This window comes from Macaca thibetana, chromosome 15, assembly GCF_024542745.1.
Source record: "Macaca thibetana thibetana isolate TM-01 chromosome 15, ASM2454274v1, whole genome shotgun sequence".
NCBI lineage: Eukaryota > Metazoa > Chordata > Mammalia > Primates > Cercopithecidae > Macaca > Macaca thibetana.
Window position 1 is genome coordinate 75,730,900 of NC_065592.1, and position 18,536 is coordinate 75,749,435.

General features: G+C 34.5%; 1 protein-coding gene across 3 annotated transcripts in view; it reads right to left on the reverse strand.

Moving 5' to 3' along the window:
• JAK2 (Janus kinase 2) overlaps positions 1–18,536 on the reverse strand; it is a 160,792-nt gene that overhangs the window by 72,109 nt on the left and 70,147 nt on the right. For all 3 annotated transcript variants that reach the window (XM_050761094.1, XM_050761096.1, XM_050761095.1), the window contains 5 exons: positions 16,598–16,743; positions 12,534–12,855; positions 11,620–11,739; positions 1,798–1,955; positions 64–175 (listed from right to left, as the gene is read on the reverse strand). In XM_050761094.1, coding sequence (XP_050617051.1) covers positions 64–175; positions 1,798–1,955; positions 11,620–11,739; positions 12,534–12,855; positions 16,598–16,743 — 858 coding nt within the window. The remainder of the gene's footprint in view (positions 1–63; positions 176–1,797; positions 1,956–11,619; positions 11,740–12,533; positions 12,856–16,597; positions 16,744–18,536) is intronic.

The window sequence follows — 18,536 nt, forward strand, 5'->3', positions numbered from 1 at the left end:
AATAATATGCAGAGGAAATTAAATGAACTAAAGTGTTACTATTAATAAGTGTGACATACTAACCTCGACAGCAAAAGTCAGAAAATATTTATTAAAGTCCTTAGGACTGCATCGAAGTACATACAGTCCAGTCTGATTACCTGCTTTCTTCAGTTTACTAATAGCAAAATCCATCCTAAAGGTAAAGAAGAAGCAATTTGAATGATAATATAGCAAGCACCATAACATTATGACCAAGTGTCATCTAAAAAAATCAAAAGTCAAATCTAAAACTGTCAGAACTGTCTCCTCTACTTTATATGTTTAGCAATAATCCTTCAAAGGAAAAAATCAAAGTACCAAGCTATTTTGCATAAGTTCAAACCATTTCAAGGGACAATTATATAGCTTTAAAAACCAATAAAAATAAGACAAAATCACAAAGAACAATTTGTTCATTTGATTTTTCTGCCTGCTGATTACAAAGTTAGTATTTTTAAAATCATATTCTCTGAAAACTTCATTTAACCATAAAGATAATATGTCAGAAAATATTTATATCTCTTCTACAATAGCAGTTACTGACATAGAAATCTGAATGCATGATTTTATTATTTAGTATGATAACAAAGTCTAAGAGAAGAACCATGGCAACTGACAAAGACAACTGATTTTTAAAATTTTCTGTTTTCTGAAGCTGCACACCTTGAAAGAAAAGCAAAATCTAATCTATACAAAAGCAAGAATCATTCTGTTTCACTTATCACCATATTTCTAATATATAAACCAATGCTTGCACATAGTAGTTACTCAGTAAATATAAATAAAAGAATGTTTGAATGAATTTATGGATACATGAATAAAGGCAAGGAGTTTTAAAAATATTTAACATGTAAATTACAGACGAAGTTCAAGTAGTACAACTTTTTCATAGCAACCATATTCATTACTAAAAAAATATTAAGCATAGACTAAATCAAGTCTTTATATTACCCAAGATGTATTTTCTCAAATACTTAGGGGTAGGTTAAATGCAAAGAACATAGTATGCTCACGATCCCAGATTTTCCCTTTGCTCAAGTTATTCAAATCTGCTGTCAATATAAACCACATCCCACCTAAGAGATCATTAGGACTTAAGCTAAATAGATGTTATGCATGTTATACATGATAGCTGGCTTTACCCAGTATTAAAATAAGGATCTACAACCATGTGAGCCAATATGATAGTTACTAGCCACATGTAGCTATTTAAATGTAAAGAAATTAAAATTCAGTTCCTCGGTTGCACTAGCCACATCTCAAATGCTAAACGGCCACATGTAGCTAGTGGCTACTGTGTTACACAGCACAGATACAGAATATTTTCATCACTGCAGAAAGTTCTACATAGCACTAGTCTAGAAATGTGGACATCATATACATCTTGTGTTTGAACCTTTCAGTAGGAGATGGACTATCCAAAAATAAAGCATTTTCAAATTTTGCACTGTGGCTTCCTTACAGTATTTTAAAATTAATAACACATAAATTGGAGGTCTTTTTTTACTAACATTCAGGAGCGAATCACACATAGGCATGATTAACAAATGTTAAATTTGTACAAGTTATAAATATTATAGATTCGGACACAGATGGTAAATTATATACTAAATAATTCTAATTATTATGTAATCTGATTGCAAATAGCCTTTTGTTTAAAAAAACTTGTCAAATTAATGTTTTTTCCTAAACATACATGTATCACTCTGTTAAATCTTCTTTGTAAATATATCATTTACTTTTCTAAAAATTTACTTTTAAGTCTGTATTACTCACGAAATTGGGCCATGACAGTTGCTTTGTATATTTTCAAGCACTGTTGGAGGTGCTACTTCTTTACAGAGGTAATGATGTGCATCTGCAGTTAATCTATAATATCCATCAATTAATGACACGAAAGACAAAGCTTCCCTTAATGAGCTAAGTTCAATTTCCTAAGCAGAGAAAAGAAAAAGAAACAGCACGTTTTAGAAAGTCAACTCCATGTTAAATATTGAAAAATTTTTTCATTCCACGTTTTTAGAGTAATTCACCTAAATACATTTTCTTCTAAATTGCTCACATGTCTTTTATGGCTCAGTACTCAATATGAATTACAAATTCTTATGTCTGATATTTAAGATCCTCCTAAATACAGATTATCATACCTTCCCAGTTATAGTTCATTCTATATCCATCGTTTTACTTTATTTTCCAATGTCCTTCTTAAACTAATATACCAGTTATCTCAGCTAGAAATCTATTTAATACAATATAAAAGTTGAGATTAGAAATCATGAGCATTTCTTTTCTTTTTTTTTTTTTTTTTTATTATACTTTAAGTTCTAGGGTACATGTGCACAACGTGCAGGTTTGTTACATATGTACACGTGCCATGTTGGTGTGCTGCACCCATTAACTCGTCATTTACATTAGGTATATCTCCTAATGCTATCCCTCCCCCACCACACACAATAGGACCCAGTGTGTGATGATTCCCTTCCTGTGTCCAAGTGTTCAATTCCCACCGATGTTCAATTGCTCATTGTTCAATTCCCACCGATGAGTGAGAACATGCGGTATTTTTGAGGGTCTTGCTCCATCGCCCAGGCTGAAGTGCACTGGCACAATCTTGGCTTACTGCAACCTCCACCTCCCAGGCTCAAGCAATCCTCCCACCTAACCCTCATGAGTAGCTGGGATTACAGGCGTGTGCCACCATGCCCAGCTAATTTTTGTATTTCTAGTAAACACAGGTTCTCGCCATGTTGGCCAGGCTGGTCTCCCAACTCCTGACCTCAAGTGATCCACCCACCTCGGTCTCCCAAAGTGTTGGGATTACAGGCGTGAGCCACAGACTACATACCAATTATATACTACTAAAGTTAAAGTATTCATGCTACAAACTAAAATGTTAGGAAATGTAGCTATGCTATGATTTTTTTTGTCCCCCCGCCCCCCGCCTCCCCATCAGAGTCTTGCTCCGTCGCCCAGGCTGGCGTGCAATGGCGCGATCTCGGCTCACTGCAACTTCTGCCTCCAGGGTTCAAGCAATTCTCCTGTCTCAGCCCCCCAAGATGCTGGGATTACAGGCACACGCCAAGACGCCCAGCTAATTTTTGTATTTTTAGCAGAGACAGGGTTCCAACATGTTGTCCAGGCTAGTCTCAAACTCCTGACCTCATGATCCACCCGCCTTGGCCTCCCAAAGTGCTGGGATTACAGGCGTGAGTCACCATGCCCGGCCTGATTGTATCTTAATACATATGTGAACATATAATCAGCCTAAAATGCAGCATGTTACTTAAATGCGAAAATATATGTACATATATAAAAATATTTATATTTTTACATGCAAAAAGTCAGTTATATAAAGAAAAAAGCCCCATTTGTAACAAAAAGGATGCAATATCAATAATTAACAAAAACTTCAAAACACTCTTATACAACTTTTTATTTAAATATACAGAAGATTAACCATGTTCTTGGTAGGAAAATCCAGTATGAGAAAAATGTAAAATTCCTCTCTAAATTAATTTTCTAATTTGTCTCAATCACATTAAAAATACCAACAGATACCAGAAGCTGTACCTAGAAAAACAGGGCAAACATGAGATTCAGAAAATCAGATCCAATATAAGATAGATGAAAACACAGTTACCAGGATGAGAAAGGAATGACCAAAAATTACAGCTGTACTAAATAATAGCTGTACCTAGAGAGCTTCCAGTCCACACTATAAAGTAAGACACTGTGATCGAAGAGGTACTTCTCCAGAAAAGAAGTAAAAACACTATCATATGTGACAGGTTTGATGACGTGAAATTTTGTATTGAGAAGTCCACTACTTTACAGAGTTCTTGTAGAAAATGAAAATAAAGCTAGATACAAAGGAAAAATCATAAAGCAATAATTAACCCCTGGAAAAAGTTATATAAGAATGAAAATGTGATTACAGCATATTTCTTGGCCCAGCCATGAACAATATTTACATAATTTAAAAAAATACAGAATAGAGTCCTAAATCAAAAATTATAATAAAGAGAAAAGCGTATGACATGTTTGAACGATAAAAGGTATTTAGTGGCCAGGCGTGGTGCCTCACACCTATAATCCCAGCACTTTGGGAGGCCAAGGCGGGTGGATCATGAGGTCAGGAGATCGAGACCATCCTGGCTAACATGGTGAAACCCCGTCTCTACTAAAAATATAAAAAATTAGCCAGGCATGGTGGCGGGCACCTGTAGTCCCAGCTACTCGGGAGGCTGAGGCAGGAGAATGACGTGAACCCGGGAGGGGGAGCTTGCAGTGAGCCAAGATCGCACCACAGCACTCCAGCCTGGATGACAGAGCGAGACTTCATCTCAAAAAAAAAAAAAAAAAAAAAAACCAGGTATTATAAAAGATATTCTAAACAAAATTAAAAGACTTGGAGGTTACAAACATGTACAACAAAGGAATATACCTAACATACATTGTGGGAATAAAACCTATAAAACAATTAAAAATAAAAAAAGAAAACTAGTCAAAGGATGTGAAAAGGCAGTCCACAGAAGAATAAATATTAAAGCTGACCTATAAACATGAGGTATTGCTCAATCTCAGGTTCTAATTAAGGAAATGAAATATAACAGGAGAGCATTATTTACCCATTGATTTGGCAGAAAAATTAAAAGATTGATAACATCCAATGTTGGCAAAGGGTACAAGAAAAGAGGCGTACAGATACATTGGAAACACCTTTTGAGAAGTATTTTAATAATCTATCAAAGTTGTAAATAGTCATACCCTTTGAACTAGCAGTTCACTAACTGGTATCCCTCTTATTGATATACAGGCACATTTTGTTTACTACACTTCCCTTTATTGCTCCTTGCAGATATGACTTTTTTTTTTTTTTTTTTTTCCACAAATTGAAGGTTTCTGACAAACTTATGTGGAGCAAGTACAAGTCTATCAGTGCAATTTTTCCAATAGCATATGCTTACTTCCTGTCTATGTGTCACGTTTTGGTAATTTTCACAAAATTTAAACTTTGTTATTATTATACCTGTTATGGTTATTTGTGATCAATGACCTTTGATGTAACTATTGTACAGTTGTCCCTCAGAATACAAGGGGAATTAGTTACAGGACCCCTGCATATACCAAAATCTGAACATATTCAAGTCCTGAAATCAGCCCTGCAGAACTCATATATGCAAAATGTCAGCCCTACATATATGCAAGTTTCGCATCCTGTGAATACTATATTTTCCATCAATGTTTGGCTGAAAAAATTGCATATAAGTGGACCCACACAGTTCAAACCTGTGATGTCCAAAGGTCAACTGTAATTGTTTTGGGGCACCACACACTGGGCCTATATAAGATGGTGAAGTTAAGTGATAAATTTCTATATGTTCTGATTGCTCCATCGAATAGCTATTTCCCTTTCTTTTTCCCTCTCCTCAGGCCTCCCTATTCCCTCAGATACAACAATAATGAAATTAGGCCAATTAATAATCCTATAGTGACCTCTAAGTATTCAAGTGAAAGGAAGATTCACCCATTTCTCACTTTAAATCAAAAGCTAGAAATGATTAAGCTTAGTGAGGAAGGCATGCTGAAAGCCAAGACAGGCTGAAAGCTAGGCCTCTTGCACTAAAAAGGCAAGTTATGAATCCAAAGGAAAAGTCCTTGAAGGAAATTGAAAGTGCTACTACTGTGAGCACATAAATTACAAGAAAGTGAACAGCCTTATTGATGATACAGAGAAAGTTCTAGATAGAAGATCAAACCAGCCACAACATTCCCTTAAGCCAAAGCCCAATCTAGAGCAAGACCTTACTGATCTTCAGTTCTATGAAGGCTGAGAGAGGTGAGGAAGCTGCAGAAGAAAAGCTGGAAGCTACAAGAGGTTGGTTCATGAGGTTTAAGAAAAGAAGCCATGTCCACAGCATAAATGCAAGATGAAGCAGAAAATGCTGATGTGGAAGCTACAGATAGTTATCCAGAAGATCTAGCAAGGACCATTGATGAAGATGGTGACACTAACAAACAGATTTTCAAATGTAAACAAAACAGCCTTCTGTTGGAAGAATATGCCATCTAGGACTTCCACAGCTAGTGAGGAGAAGTCAGTGCTTGCCTTCAAAACTTCAAAGGACAGGCTGACCCTCTTGCTAAGGGCTAATGCCACTGGTGACTTGAAATTCAAACCAGTGCTCATTTACCATTCCAAAAATCCCAGGGCTCTACAAATTATGCTAAGTCTACTCTGCCTGTGCTCTATAAATGGAACAATAAAGCCTGGATGACAGCACGTCTGTTTATAGCATGGTTTACTGACTATTTTAAGCCCATTGTTGAGATCTGCTCAGAAAAAAAGATTGCTTTCAAAGTATTACTGCTCATTGACAATGCACCTGGTCACCCAAGCACTATGATGGAGATGTACAAGGATATTCATATTATTTTCATGCCTGGTAACACAACATCCGTTCTGCAGCCCATGGATCAAGGAGTAATTTCAACTTTCAAGTCTTATTATCTAAGAAATACGTTTTGTAAGGCTAAGCTGCCATACATAGTGATTCCTCTGATGGAGCTGGGTAAATAGAAAAACTTATGGAAAAGATTCACCATTCTTGATGCCAGAAAGAATGCTAGTGATTCATGGAAGAAGGTCAAAGTGTTAACATTATCAGGAATGTGGAAGAAGTTGATTCCAACCCTCATGGATGACTTTGAGGGGTTCAAGACTTCAATGGAGGAAGTCACTAGGATGTGGTAGAAATAGCAAGAGAACTAGAATTAGAAGTAGAGCTGAAGATGTGACTGAATTGCTACAATCTTATGATAAAATTTGGACAGATAAGTTGCTTCTTATGCATGAGCATTAAAAGAATGGTTTCTTGAGATGGATCTAGTCCTGGTGAAGATGCCGTGAATGTTGTTGAAAATACAGCAAAGGATTTAGAATAAAGTTTAGTAGATAAAGCAGTGGCAGGGTTTGAGAGGACTGACTCATTTTGAAAGAAATTCTACAGTGGGTGAAATGTTACCAAACAATGTCACATGCAACAGAGACATCTTTAACGAAATGGAGGGTCTATTAATGCAGTAAATGTTGTCGTTATCTTAAGAAATTGCTTCAGCCAACCCAACCTTAAGCAACCACCACCCTGATCGGTCAGCGCCATCAACATCAAAGTAATACCCTCACAAGCAGAAAGATTATAACTCTCTGGAGGCTCAGATTATCGTTAGGATTTTTTAGCAATCAAGTGTTTTAAATTAATTTTTAAGACATAATGCAGTTGCACACTTAGTAGACTTGATTATAGTGTAAACATAACTTTTATATGACTGAGAAACCAAAAAATTTATGCAACTCACTTCATTGCAATATTTGCTTTATGGCAATGGTCCAGAACTGAACTAGCAATATCTGACATATGCCTATATACATTTTGCAAACATCCTACAAAAGACTTAGAATCTATAGAGACTCTACAAATTGATCAGAAAGGGACAAGCCAATGAAAAATGTGCAAAAGACTGTCACAGGCACTTTGTAAGAAGGATATTCAGATGAACAATAAGTAAGTGAAAAAGTACTCAACATCATTACTCATCAGGGCAATGAAAATAAAAACTACAATGAGCTACCAGTACACATCCACCAGACACACAAGACATTTTTAGACTGACAAAATTAAGAGTTGATGGGGATATGAGACAACTGTAATTATCATGCATTATTGAAGGAAGAGTGAACTGACAGAAGTACAAAAAATTGTTTGGCAGTATACTAAAGCTATCACTATGACTCAATAATCCCATCTCTAGGTATATATACACAAAAAAATGAGTGCATGAGTCCACCAAAAAATATGTAAAAGAATGTTCATAGTAAATTTATCCCTAAAAGCCCCAAACTGAAAGCAACCCAAATGTCCATCAACAGAATAAATTTAAAATTTGAGATATAGTCAAACAATTCAGTACTACCCAGCAATAAAAAGGAGTGAACTGACACATGTAACAACATAAATGAATCTTCAAACATTATACTAAGTAAAAGAATCTAGATTTTAAAAGAAAACATACAGTATCATTCCATTTATACAACCTTTGTTAATAGATAAAACTAAGTGATGGTAGATGACAGGTACCTTAAGTTAGGGGTGGAGGTGAATAAGTGGGAAGATGCATGTGGAAACCTTCTGGAAGTAAGAGAAGTATTCTGTTCTTTGAGGTGGGTATGGCTACAAAGATGTACAAATATGTAAAAATTCATTGAGCTATACACGTAAGATTAGTGTGCTTTACTGTGTTCATGTTATAGCTCAATAAAAAGTAAAAAGAAAAATAGGCAACAAAAGTTGAACTAGCTAAAACTACAAAACTACTGTGCATCAAAGGACACAAGCAACATAGTGAAAAGCAATCTATGGAATGGGAGAAAATATTTGCAAATCATATATTTGAAAAGGGATTAATATCCAGAATACACAAATAATTTCCATAATTCGGCCAAAAAACCTGATTTAAAAAATGAGCAAAGGACTTGAATATATATTTCTTCAAAGAAGATACACAAATGGCAATACATATATTAAAAGATGCTCAGTAACACTAATCATTAGGGAAATGTGAATGAAAATCGCAATGAGATACTGCTTCACACCCATCAGACGGCTACTATCAGAAAACAGAAGATAACAAGTTTTGATGAGCATAGGGAGAATGTACTCCTGGTAGGAATGTAAAATGGTGCAGCTACTGTGGAAAACAGCATGATGGTTCCCTAAAAAATTACAAGTAGAATTACCATATGACCCAGCAATTCTACTTCTAAGTATGACATGGTTTGGTTCTGCATCCCCACCCATCTCTCATCTCGAATTGTAATCCCCATGCGGCAAGGGAGGGACATGGTGGGAGGTGACTGAATCATGGGGATGGTTTCCCCCATGCTGTTCTCATGATAGTGAGGGAGTTCTCATGAGATCTGCTGATTTAAAAGTGGCACTTTCCCCTGCGTACTCTCTCTCTTCTGCTGCCATGTAAGACATGCCTTCCTTCCCCTTCACCTTCTGCCATGATTTTAAGTTTCCTGGGCCAGCTATGCAGAACTGACTCAATTAAACCCTCTTTTTAAATAAATTATCCAGTCTCAGGTAGTATCTTTATAGCAGTATGAGAACGGACTAGTAGAAGGTATATATCCAAAGGAATTGAATGCAAAGTCTTGAAGAGATATTTGTACACCCATGTTCACAGCGGCATTACTCACAATTGTCAAAAAGTAAAAAAGTGACCTGAATATTCACTGATGGATGAATGAATAAACAAGTGTGGTATATACATGACACAGAATACATGTATATATTAAAAATGAAGGAAATTCTGATACATGCTGTAATACAAATGAACCTTGAATATATTATACTAAGTGAAATAAGCCTGTCACAAAAAGACAGTATTGTTTGATCCTGCTTTTATGAGGTATCTAGAGTCGTCAAATACATAGAATAAGAAAGTAGAGGGCCTGGGCACAGTGGCTCACGCCTGTAATTCCAGCACTTTGGGAGGCTGAGGTGGGCAGATCACGAGGTCAGGAGTTCAAGACCAGCCTGGCCAACATGGTGAAACCCCGTCTCTACTAAAGATAAAAAAAAATTAGCCAGGCATGGTGGCATGCACCTGTAATCCCAACTACCCGGGAGGCTGAGGCAGGAGAATTGCCTGAACCCAGGAGGCGCAGGTTGCAGTGAGCCAAGATCGCAATGTTCCAGCCTGGATGACAGGGTGAGACTCCACCTCAAAAAAAATAAAGAAAGTAGAATGGTGGTTGCAAGGACTGGGAAGAGGGGGAAATGGTGAGTTTTTATTTAATGGGTATAGACTTCAATTTTGCAAGATAAAAGAGTTCTGGAAATTGGATGCACAACAATGTGAAAATACTTAACACTACTAAACTGTACACTTAAAAATAGTTAAGATGCTAAATTTTATATTATGTATATTTTACCAAAAATTATAAAAAGAAATAAATGCTAGAATGAAGAGGAAAACGATAGTAAAAACAAAATGTTACTAACACATAATACACTGGGAAAATGCAATAATAAGCAAAAATTATTTTCCTATATCCAAAAATAATTTGGTAGGAAAATACACAGAGAAAAAGTATTAATCTTAATAAACAACAGAAAAAGCAAAACATATGAATAAAATAAAAAGAAACATGATGTGTCAATATGAATAAAATGATCAAGAATTACTGAAAAACATAAAACAATACTTGGGTATAAGGAGAAATATAATATATCCCTAAAACAGAAAATTTAATATGAGACAGAAATGTCAGCTCTTCCCAATTTGTTGCACAATTCCAAAAAAATGTCAGTGTAATATTTTTAAGGAGCTTTACAGATACTCAGCAAAGAAGTTAGTGTCACACTTAAGAGCTTAGGTTTTCAAATCATGCATTTGAGTTTAAATAGCCCTACCACTTAACCAACACCGTGCCCTTGGAAAGTTACTTAACTTCTCTGTATTGCAGACTTAAAATTAAGCCAAGTCCAAATACAGTCCCATAGAGAAGTTCTTTAGGTTACTACAGTTTGTTCACATTAAGATCAATAAACTCTCCCAGAAACATTTATTATAGATCCACATTGAGGTTGAAAATTAATCATCCTTTCATGCATCCATAAAATATTTATCAAGCTTTTTCTAAACTAGGCCCTGAGTACACTGTGCAAGGTATAGGGGGTACAAACACACATAAAAATATGATCCTTACCTTCAAAAGGCTCACAGTCTACTACGCACTAGGTGTACTATCATATTTTTCTCTAAGAACAGAAAACTATGCTGAATTAAGTGAGTTGCAAATTAGTTATAATTTTGGTAATATAACCCTGGAACAGCCAGACAGGTAAGCCATATAAATACTTAAGATAAATGGATAAATAACATTAATAGGACTAGTTTAAGCCAGGAAGTGTCAAGAAGCATCTGAGTTAAAAAGAAGACAGAGCAGATAAATGAGAAACTTAAGAGCAAAGTATAAAATAATTCATTTCTTCCATTTATATTAAAAGAAATTCGATTTCTGAAGCTATTTAAAAAAGAGAAAGGGTTAATCTTTTAGAATCAACTATGTCTTATAGCTTGGGTGGGGCTGACCTGGGATTGATTTACATTTTGTTATATAAGTTCCAGACATCATTGTTTTATTTTTCTCCTTTAATTAGGCAGTATAACTGGCACATATACATCCCATTGATAAAATATTTTAGTCAGGGGTGAGCATTACATCAGAGAACTAGTATAATCTAGAGTAGAGATAGGGGAGAAAGTAACTGGTGCTTTGCTAATCATAAAAATGAGTAAAAAAAGTACAGTAATGTACAAGAAACTCTGTAGGAAGATGGTGTTGATAGTAATACAAAAAGCTAGATGTTATCAAAAAGTTTACTGAACTGATGTTTATGTTTAGAGTTATATTTAAAACTACAATCAAAATTCCTACCAGAAAATAATTTTGGTACTAAGATTCTAAAATACATATTTCTGAGAATTATAAAATGAAACCATTATTCAACCATAAAGCAAACTTACCAGATTTTTACCATCTTGCTTATGGATAGTTACAACTCGGCTTTCATCTGAACCCTCTTGGTTTGCTTGCTTAATACTGACATCAATAATATTAGGAAAATCGCAATATAACTGTAAATCCTATAATTTAAAAGCATGTAAAATTAAAAACGTAGAATTTATGGAGCCATTTTAAAACAAGACTTATGAAGAAGACAACATTCATTCCAAATTCTTTAAAATAAAAAAGGTATTGATAACAACAGATAAGCATTAAATATGATTTCCTCTATCAATCTAACCCTAAGACTATGCTGTATCTTGTTTGACTTAAAAATGAGAGCATTAAATGATGCCAGGAATCTAAAATGTGCTATGGCACTCTTCAATTCAATTAACATTAGTAGAAACCACTGCCAGAAGACTGGAAATGAGACTACCAAAGATGAAAAATTAAAAAATCATCCCTCTAAATCTCTAGTAACAATCTGTGAACAACATGGATACTAATAAATTTAAAACTTGCAATGCAAACCTAAAAAAAAATAATTAATTATTTAGCAGGTATATATTATCATAAAATCAATTAATATTAATCTTTTCTAGTTAACAGTTTTATAATTATGCCTTCTGTTATCACTAATAGTGAAAGAAAGGCAAAACTCCTTTAAAATCACTATTAGAATTGGATACCTTTCTGAAACTGTAATATAGTCATTGCTAATTATTTTGTCATAAAAAATTAAATGAAAAAACCATTTAAGAATAGCAGGCAAAGAATTATATGACCTTGATAGCTTCACACTATTAAAAACTTCCACTTCTATCAAATGGGAGAAGTGCAAGACCATGTTGCAAATGATTAAAATTACTTTGTTTTTATTTCCATTCTACTTAAAATAACAAAAGAACAAGAACATATCATTAAGGATTACCTGTTCTGTCAGTGTCTCACTTTCTTTATGTTTCCCTCTTGACCACTGAATTCCACCGTTTCCAGTTATTATAATGGTTGCAAAAATCTCCTCACCTGAAGGACCACTTCCAGGTTCTTTTACTTCAAATTTCTCTGTGTAGAAGGCAGACTGCAGGGTTTCCAGATTTATAAGATACTTAAGTTTCAAGTTTCTGGCAGTGGCTTTGCATTGGCTGAACTGCTGAATAAATCTGCGAAATCTGTACCTTATTCGCTTCCTTGTCAAAATATGATAGTCTTGGATCTTTGCTCGAATACATTCTGGTAAGAATGTCTTGTAGCTGCAGATAAAAAAGCACATACAGAAAAACAAAACAAAAATTAGAAGATAAATCTAAAAATTGAAAAAGAAGTTACCACCTTTTTCCATGGTTAAGTAGGCATTACAACACAGTGGCCAAGTGGAGTAAGTTGCCATAACCCCCATCCATACAGTATAAAACTTTAAGATTTTGTTTGATGATACAAATATATCCACACACTGAAGTTATCATCAATGTTTACAAAAGAAGATGTTAATCTTCTTGCCCTAATGAAATGAATCCTCAGTCTAGTTAGTGTCTCTAAAAATTCCTGTTCTTTATTTCACATACCAGAGTTAATGGTTGATAAGATAATATTTTGGCACATATTGAACTGTGCTACAAATATTTCCTATGATGCTGTGCTCCAAAATTTACCTGAATTTTGGAAATTGTTACATTCTGTTGGAAGCTATTTTCATTATGGAAACATACTTCTGTATATTATTTTGTTAGGCCAGCTTCAACTCCTAATAATTCCCTTGTGATCAAAACAATTCCATTTAGAAATGTTCTGACTTTTCTGTACATTCATCTCTGTGCAATATTCTAAAGAAGGTTATTTCTCTGCTTCTAAGGAACATTTTATTTCTAAAGTACCAATAAATAATTTTCCATGACTTAATATATGCTAATCTTTCTTCCAATCATCCATCTCCTATCTAGTTACCCATTCTACAAGGCTCAGCTCAAGCATCATCAAATCCAGGAAACCTTTCTGGACCTCATTCTATGACATATTAGATGTGGAATCCACAGATACAAAGGACTTGCTAAATTAATGTCCTTCCCATCTAAAATGTAAAACCTCTTAATCCCACATTTCCCTCTAGCCACAGCCTATCTGGCCTCTTTTTGAAAGAATGTACATAGCCATTTCCATTTTCTTGCCTTCCATTTATCCCTCAACTCATTCCAATTTGGCTCTGTTCCATTATTTCAAGAGAAACTGCTCTTGCTAAAACCAAGAAAGATACCCATGTTGCTAAAACCACATTTCCACATGGCACAAGACACAAAAGAAAAATCTGGCAAATTAGACTGCTTCAAAATTAAAACTTTTGTGCTACAAATGATACCTTCAGGAAAGTAAAACAACAATATACAGAATGGGAGGAAATAGTGGCAAATCATAAATATGATTATATGTGGAGACTTGTATTCAGAATATAAAAAGAATTTTTTAAACTCAACAATTAAAAGACAACTAACCCAATTAAAAAATTAGCAAGGAATTCAAATAGACGATTCGCTAATGAAGGCATACAAATGGCCAAAAAGTACATGAAAAGATGCCAAACATCAGTAGTCATCAGAGAAATGAACATCAAAACTAGAATGAGACAGCTCTTCCACCCACTAGGATGGATAAAATAAAGACAGACAGAAACAAGTGCTGAAAAAGTTGGAACTCTTCATGTACTGCTAGTGTGAATGTAATGTGGCACAGCTGCTTTTGAAAAGTTAAGCAGTTCCTCAAAAAGTTAGAGTTACCATATGTTCCAGGAATTCCACTCCTAAATGTATGCACAAGAAAAAATGAAAAAATACATCCACAAAATTACTCATATACAGCTGTTCATAGCCGCATTAGTCACAATAGCCAAAACATGGAAGCAGCCCACATTTTCATAAAGTGAAGAACAAATAAGCAAAATGTGGTATATCTATATAATGAAATATGATTCAGCAATAAAAAGAAATGAAGTACTGATACATTCTACAACATGAATGAACCTTGGAAACATCATACTAAGTGAAAGAAGTCAGACAAAAAAATGCCACACCACATTTTGCATGATTCTATTTATATGAAATGTTTGAGACAGGAAAATCCACACAAACATAAAGTGATTTCCAGAGGCTAGGGGAAAGTGGGATGAGGACTGAATGCTAATGGGCATGGGGTTTCTTTCAGAAAGAATGAAAATGTTCTAAAATTAGATTGTGGAAATCTTTATACAACCCTGTGAATATAATACAAAATATTAAATTGTACACTTTAAATGGGTGAGATTTATGATTTGTAAATTATCTCAATAAACTCTTAAAATATCACAGAATCTTATATAAGTGTTTAATATCTACACTATTTTTAAAGTAAAGCAGTAAAAAAGAATGATGCAGCATTTTGCATGGCTAAGAGCATGAGTTAAAAGAATCAGATAAATACAGTTACTAAATAGTCATCAGGTTTAGAACACTAGACTAAATAATGTAGGGAGAAGAGTAATAGATGACATGATTCTCGACCTGGAAGAAACTACAATCTACATAGAAAGATTGTGCCGAGACTTTGGATGACATCATGGTTTCCAAAGCAGAAATATTCCACGATAGCATAAGTCTAGAGATGGCTTCATATTTATAACATTCATCTTCAATGGGTCAAAGCTTCTGTTCTTCAACTGTGTTCCCCTCAATTCCTTTGGTTTCTATGTAACGACATCTAAGATACTCTTCCTGCGACTATGTTCTACTATAACCTGGCATACAGCAAGTATTCAATAAATAGCTACCAAATGAATGAATGAATGTGTTTTTTTTTTCCTTTGGGCTTTGGAATCTTTTAGATTCCTGAGTTCCTAAAATTATACCCTATGGCTTACACCGTTGAGTTAAGGCCAAATAGACATCTGAAAGTAAAACAAGAATATTTAAAACCAAAGAGAGAAATACAGAAATTGATACTCTGCAAACTGGGTATGTAACTGTTTTGACGACAGGGCAAAGAAATGACTAAAGCCAGTTATTGGGAGAACAATTTCAAAAAAGGAAGCTTTAAGCACATTCATGACATACCCAAATTTTTAATCTGGTAAAGTATGTAATATATAAAATACATATTTAGCCTTCAAACTTAAAAGTCAAACCATTCTTATATATAACTTTTTAAAAAGTAGTTTTATAGCCTGTAGAGTTTCAGAAAACTGTTATTAGCCATGATTGTCAAGTTCAATATGCAGAAGAATAATTTGAAGAATGCAGAGTTTGGATCACTTGTATAAGAATACCCTAGAGCACCTGTAAAAATTCACATTTGTGGGCTTCAACTCGGATTTACTGAATCCAAATCTCTTGGATTAGGACCCAGAAATCTTTGATTTTAACAGACACCCCCATGTGATTCTAATGCAAATAAAATAATACACCACCATTTGGGAAATACTTATTCAGGTCATTTATATAACCAGCTAGAGGATCTACTATCAAAAAGTATGCCTCCAGGTGTTTCTTCCATTCCTCTGAACTTACCTAGCCTTCTCAGAATAAATGAAATCAAATAATAGATATTTAATACCTATGATATTTCCTGTAATACAACTCTTTCAATAATTTCACCTTACAAAGTGTGTGTTACTCCCAAGATATAAAACTTACCCGTATGATTTTTTATTACAGGTTGACTATCCCTCTTGCAAATATCTGAAATCTGAAATGTTCCAAAACCCAGAACTTTTTGAATGTCAACATGATGTTCAAAGGAAATGCTCATTAGAGCATTTTGGATTAGGGTTGCTCAACTGTTAAGTTCAATGCCAATATTCCAAAATCTGGAAATATCCAAAATCTGAAACATTTCTGATTCCAAGCATTTTAGATAAGGGGTACTTAACCAGTATTACAAAATCAAAAGGCATGGGTAAACACAGAAAATATATAGGAATTATATAAAATCTCTACTCACACTTATGTGTAAGGATTTGCAAAAGAAAATTACCTGATAGAATTATAGATGGCCAGTGGGGTTTGATCATTTTCTTTGGCTATTCTCATCATATCTAACACTGCCATCCCAAGACATTCTTCCTGTGTTTCATGAGTCACAGGTACTTTTATCCATCCATGCACAAAATCATGCCGCCACTGAAACCAGAAATTTAGAAGGAAATATCTCATCATAAGTTTCATTAACATGTTTTAATCTATGATTGTATTTTAATCATAATTTTCAGAACATGTGCATTTACAAGCTACAAATTGGCCAGGCTCAGCAGCTCATGCCCATAATCCCAGAACTTTGGGAGGCCAAGGCATGAAGATCACTTGAGTCCAGGAGATTGAGACCAGCCTGGGCAACATAACAAGATCTCGTCTCTACAAAAAATTTAAAAATTAGTCAGGCATGGTGGCACAAACCTGCAGTCCCAGCTACTCGGGGGGCTGAGGTAGGAAGATCTCTTGAGCTATGATCACACCACTGCACCCCAGTCTGGGTGACAGACCAAGACCCAGTCTCTAAAATAATAAATAAATAAATTCCTCCTTTAATTTTCATTCATTTTGCAATACAATTTTAATAAAAGTTCATTTGCAAATGAAAACTGATTTACACTGGGTTCCCAATTACAAAGTACATACAACATTGGCCTATTTCATTGCATATATCTTCAATTTATATGTTCTACATAAAAATTACCTAAATTAAAATAGATATTACTGAATTAAATATATACTGAACTCCAATTATGTTGGAAGCATCATACTACAAATGGTGTTGGATACAAAGAAATAGCCATGTGCCCCATAACAATGTTTTGGTCAATGGCAGACCACATATATAATGATGGTTCCATAAGATTGTAATTCTGCATTTTTACTGTACCTTTTTTATGTTTGTATATGTTTAACTACACAAATACTTACCATTGTGTTACAATTCCCTACAATATTCAGTATAGCAACATGCTATATAGGTTTGTAGCCTAGAGCAATAATAGGCTATACCATATAGACTAGGCATATACTAGGCTATACCATATAGGTTTGTGTAAGTACAATACATGATAATCACAGAATAATAAAACTGCCTAATGACTTATTTCTCAGAATATATCCCCATAAGTAAGTGACACATGACTGTATAAGATGTGGTCTCAGTCATCAAGGGGACCAAAATTTAGCTTAGAAGCTAAACAGAAGCAAATAATTAAAATGCCAGACATGATATAGGAAGCACCACACAAAAGCTCCTTCAGGAACTTGGAGACGGTTAAGATTATATTCAGTTGGAGTAATCAAGGAGGGTTTCATGGAAGATTTGAAACTTCACAGTGTGTTTAAAAATAAAGAAATGTATGATGGACACAAAACAGGGTAAAGAAATAGAAGGAACAAGACACACAAAAAAGCACAAGGTATGTTCAGATGCATAAACTAATTTGATTAGGGACTGAAGTTTATGTGAAGAAATAATGTGGATTAAAACCTAGAAAAGTAAGTTGGGGTCAGACTGCAGGTGCCCTTGAATGACCTAATCCTAGAAACTATGGAGATCTATTTTCATCATGTCTCTTCCATTGGTAGAGTAGTAGCAATGACAGAAGTGCTTGAAGAAAATAAAGTGTATGCAGAGAGGCTCTTTAAGAGGCTGGTGTATGGCTCAGATATGAAATAATAAGGATCTGATCCAGGAAACATAAGATACTAAAAGATTCTGAAAAAGGCTGATACTTTATTAACTATATATTGTATAAAGAATGAAGAAGAGAGAAACACAGAGGTTCTAAGATTTTGACCTGAAGGATTTAGGAATGCAGATAAATCAGACTGAACATGTAATGGGAGAAAGAAAAAGAAAGCAAAAGTACAAATATTCTAAACATAATACCAATTTTCTTTGTAGAAAAAAGGTAAGAGCCGTATCACCTAAAATAACA